The sequence below is a fragment of the Bidens hawaiensis genome, unplaced genomic scaffold (genome assembly GCF_021521415.1).
Source record: "Bidens hawaiensis isolate Kalapana, Puna unplaced genomic scaffold, B.hawaiensis_p1.1 tig00040174_1, whole genome shotgun sequence".
Taxonomy (NCBI): domain Eukaryota; kingdom Viridiplantae; phylum Streptophyta; class Magnoliopsida; order Asterales; family Asteraceae; genus Bidens; species Bidens hawaiensis.
Genome location: NW_027497096.1, coordinates 149,453 through 153,997, shown reverse-complemented (window position 1 = coordinate 153,997; position 4,545 = coordinate 149,453). Strand labels below are relative to the sequence as shown.

The 4,545-nt window shown below is 29.1% G+C and overlaps 1 protein-coding gene across 1 annotated transcript; it reads left to right on the top strand.

The window, feature by feature from the left end:
* Positions 1-271: 271 nt before the first annotated feature.
* LOC143591935 (gibberellin 2-beta-dioxygenase 1-like) lies at positions 272-3,380 on the top strand. Its single transcript, XM_077071990.1, has 3 exons — positions 272-820; positions 1,222-1,576; positions 3,100-3,380. Exons 1-3 carry the CDS (start codon positions 417-419, stop codon positions 3,352-3,354), a joined length of 1,014 nt encoding a protein of 337 aa, XP_076928105.1. The 5' UTR covers positions 272-416; the 3' UTR covers positions 3,355-3,380.
* Positions 3,381-4,545: the final 1,165 nt, after the last annotated feature.

Sequence of the window (4,545 nt, the reverse complement as noted above, 5' to 3'; positions counted from 1 at the left end):
GACCCACCGGTTATGTCGGTAATCAGTTAAAAACGGTTCGGTTATGTCGGTTATGGTTCGGTTAAACAGTTAAGTTGCTCACCCCTAGCTGGTGGTATGATTTCCAGGGAACGCCAAAATTAAACTCTTAAAGCAGCCTGAACCCAAACCCGGTTAAGATAATATAGTTTAGTTGAAATGTGACAACGAGACTTCCCAAGTTGATGAATGTGTTGACCTAACACAAAAAGGTCAGCTTTCAAAATTAAATGAATAAAATAATAATAATAATAATAATAATAATAATAATAATAACTTCCCCACCTTTCTCTCCTACAAATAGCCAAGCAACTGCCCAAAGCAATGTGTTCAATTACCTTCTTCTCCATCAAACTTTCACCCTTATCTGTTCTTCCAACTCACAACAACAATCAACAATGGTGGCTCTGTCACAATCCACAATCCAACAGTTCTTTCTCAAACCAAGCAAACCAGTCAACCCTTTGACGTTTCCTCAAATTCCAACCATTGACTTATCAAAACCTGATTCAAAACACCTTCTGGTCAAAGCATGTCAAGAAGTTGGATTCTTCAAAGTCATTAATCATGGAATCCCTTTAAACTTCATCAATAAACTTGAAACTGAAGCCACTAAATTCTTCTCTTCACCTCAATCAGTCAAAGAAGAAGCCGGTCCACCCGACCCATTCGGTTATGGCAATAAAAATATCGGTCGCAATGGCGATGTCGGTTGGGTCGAATATCTTCTCCTCGACGTCAAACCCAACTCGCAACGCAACATATTCGTCTTTAATTCTGATCAACACCAAGAAAATTTCCAGTATGGATTTTAATTTAACTTTCTTGTTTTTAAATTACCGCAATTTTCATTCATTAAAAAACAGTGTTTACATTAAACATATAAACACTGAAACAGAATGAAAACTGTAGCTCTTTTTGAATAACAAAACTAAGTCATTTAAAAATAATATTCATGTCCCATAATATTACTATTCATTCACTAAAGAGCAGTGTTTACATTCAGGCAACAAGCTGTGGACTAGCTCTTTTTGAATAACAAAAATAAGTCGTTTGAAAATAAAATTAATAGACGTTGGGTTATAAACTTATATTATTATTATTCATGACTCGTTGAACACGATAAACCAAGATTTTTTTTTTATATAAATATAAATGCTCTGTTTTCCACCTTTGCTAAATTGGAAAATTATGATTTTGCAGCTGTGCATTGGATGATTATGTGACAGCAGTGAAGAATATGGCTTGTAAGATTCTTGAAATGATGGCTGATGAGTTGAAATTGGAACAGAGGAATGTGTTTAGTAAATTATTGATGGATGAACAGAGTGACTCTGTTTTCAGGGTGAATTATTATCCACCATGCCCTGAGGTTCAAGAAAGTGAAATTGATGGTGGGAATTTGATTGGGTTTGGAGAGCACACAGACCCGCAAATTATTTCGGTTTTAAGATCGGATAACACCTCGGGGCTCGAGATTTCGTTAAGCGATGGCAGTTGGTTGTCTGTACCTCCTGATTCCGAGTCGTTCTTCATCAATGTTGGCGACTCGTTACAGGTCCGCATTACTTTTTACGACTTGAACACCTGACTTTTTAATGTTTATGAGACTTCTGGCCTTATAATTTATATTTATAGTTATTAATAATATCTAAAGATTTTTAGTAACTCTATTTTTTTAAAATATATTTTTAAGGGATGGGTATCATTACAGAACTCTTTATTTATTTAAGAACTTGAACTAACTCTTGAAAACTAACGTTTTTTATAAATTTTTTTGTATGTTAGTGTTATTTGAGTGTAGTTTTATCACTATTTATATCTATATCTACGATTACAATTATGAAAATTAGTTTTTACACATATCTAATTTTTTTTTTGCATATATGTAATTTGTTATTATATGAATTTTACACATATGTAAACTTATGATTTATATTTGTAATCAAAAATTAATATATAAAATATGGTAAAACTAGTCTCAAACAATGTTAATATATGAAAAAAAAATTAAAAATGTTTGGTTCTTATGAGTTCCTAGAAGTTCTTAACTTTTTTGGAGTTCTCAAATGATACTAACCCTTTTTTTAAGTTACCTAATTAATTAGGTAACCGTCTTATATATAATAATATGCACGTCCAGTTACATGTTTTTTTATAATTTTTTCATTAAAAATGATTTTTTATTGAATATTCCTTTATGATAATTAACTAAAAAGTAAAAACTATGTCTATCGGTCTAAAAAGTTTTCTTTACATTAACCTAATTAACCTCTCAATTGCGACTAGTAACCGATTTATAAATTTGTATCATGATAAAATACATTTGTGGTTGCAAATTACTTTTATACTAAAAAGTGAAAGCAAAAATGTTGAATAGACTAACTAAATTTGAATATATTTATTTCAAAAAGTTTACAAAAATGGTTATAGGAGGGTTGTACTTTGAGAGAACATGTACAAGTAGTTCAAATGACTCCTATATGTAAATTCCCCATCAATTTAGCATATATGCTTTCCAAGTCCTAATCAATCTTTTTCCCAAGTTCTACAAGTCACTATCCACCTACATTTTTAGACAAAATAATAGAATAAATCATTGAACAATTATTACTCATTCATTTATATATAATAATACATAGAAGGGATGTGACATGTAGATCTTAAAATTTATTTGTATAAAACATTTACAATATTAAACATGTAATTGTGATATACAACTAGTTTTATTGGGTATGACTTTCATAATAAACAACACTATATTTCCATCATGTATTTAAAGTTTTTTTTATTTTGCATATTAAAGTATTAAACCTAACATAACATTAGAGTTACTTATACTCCTCTACATATAGCATTAATTTTCAATAATTTCATATCAACTGAAAATGAAATTGTCTTTTCAAAGATAATCTAAAAAAGGGTAGTCCACTTGACCCACATGTTGAAGAAACATATATTTTAATTATGTTAAAAATATAATTAAATTAGAATATTTAAACTTATAATTAGCGTTTATGACACGATAAAACATTCATGTTGATTCGACATCAATCTTGTCCATGATATTTGTGATAATAGGTGATGACAAATGGAAGATTCAAGAGCATAAAACATAGGGTGGTGGCTAACAGTAAGAAAAGCAGGATGTCAATGATATACTTTGGAGGACCACCATTGAATGAGAAGATAGCTCCATTGGCATCACTACTTGAAAGGGAAGAAGACAGCTTGTATAAAGAGTTTACTTGGTTTGAGTACAAAAATTCGGCTTTCAACTCTTCATTGTCCCATAATAGGTTGGGTATCTTTGAAAAGTTCTCTTCTAAAATTTAGACACTTGTTTCTTAAATCGAAATATTACAGTGTATTTATTATTATTATTATTATTATTATTATTATTATAAAAGTTATTATTTAAATTAAAGAAAATAAATAAAGTTTATGATGTTACTATTGATTTTGATTGTACAATTGAGGTTTCCTTTTTATGTTAAAAGGTCTTACATTGTTAAAAAAAAAGTTTGTAGTTTTAATTTAAAAAAAAATAAATTAAGTAGCTCAATTAAAAAAATTTATAAAAAGTTCAATACGTTTGTTGTGTACGGTTCGTTTGCGAGACATGTTAATATTTCATCATTGTTAAAATGAGATATCCAAGTAGCAAAGGATAAAAAGATTGGTTGCTTAATACTTTATAGGCTAATAGCATCGATGGAGCCTAGGGTGGAAGAAAACTGATTAATCAAACCGAAAACGAATTTATCAAGAAAACTGTATCGAATACCTAAAAACCGATTTTTGCGCCCATATGGGGTGACTTGGATGTCGATTGGCGTCTGAGAAGGGCTCCACTACACAGCCTAAAATCTAAGAAAATAATAAAATCAAAAGATCAACGACATTTAAACAAACAAGTGAACAATAGTGTCAAATATTTTTGAATGTTGAATTATGAGATTGTTTAGAAAAATATTCCAAATTAGTGCTACCGTTAACAACTTGACTCGTTCATTTATGAAATTAAATCCACGATTCCAAAAACTTAAGTTACTATTTTAAGTAGCATTATAACTTTATCATACAAATCATATTAACTATTTATATATATCAAAACAGACAAATGGACGTGATTCATATTGTCAAACAAATAAAAGTAAACATTTTAATAAAGTTTGTCGAAAAGTTGATAAATCAAATCATATTAAAAAACGATGAGTTGGATTTTAGTTTTTAAAGACCGATTAGAATAGACAGGTTAAATCAAACTATTTTTTTCTAGTTAAATACATCGATTAAACTTTATTTTAGAGTTCACGTTTATAATTATTTAGATTTTTATGCCAACTTGGATTGATGTTTTTATGTTATATTTACATTAAGGTAGCATTTGATATCAAAATGGCATGTGAAATTGAAAGAATCATTGTGATGAAATGAGGAAAAAAAAGTGTTTAGTTAGTCAATTAAATAGAATCAAGGATTACATAAAAAATCTCATTTTATCAAAATCATTCATTTATAGTT

What these genes read in the sequence shown, in the direction of transcription:
- LOC143591935 (XM_077071990.1), top strand. Translation starts at nt 417, where the DNA reads ATGGTGGCTCTGTCACAATCCACAATCCAACAGTTCTTTCTCAAACCA. An exon ending in CAACACCAAGAAAATTTCCA is followed by an intron (nt 821 to 1,221) that starts GTATGGATTTTA and finishes ATGATTTTGCAG; the next exon opens with CTGTGCATTGGATGATTATG. An exon ending in ATGTTGGCGACTCGTTACAG is followed by an intron (nt 1,577 to 3,099) that starts GTCCGCATTACT and finishes TTGTGATAATAG; the next exon opens with GTGATGACAAATGGAAGATT.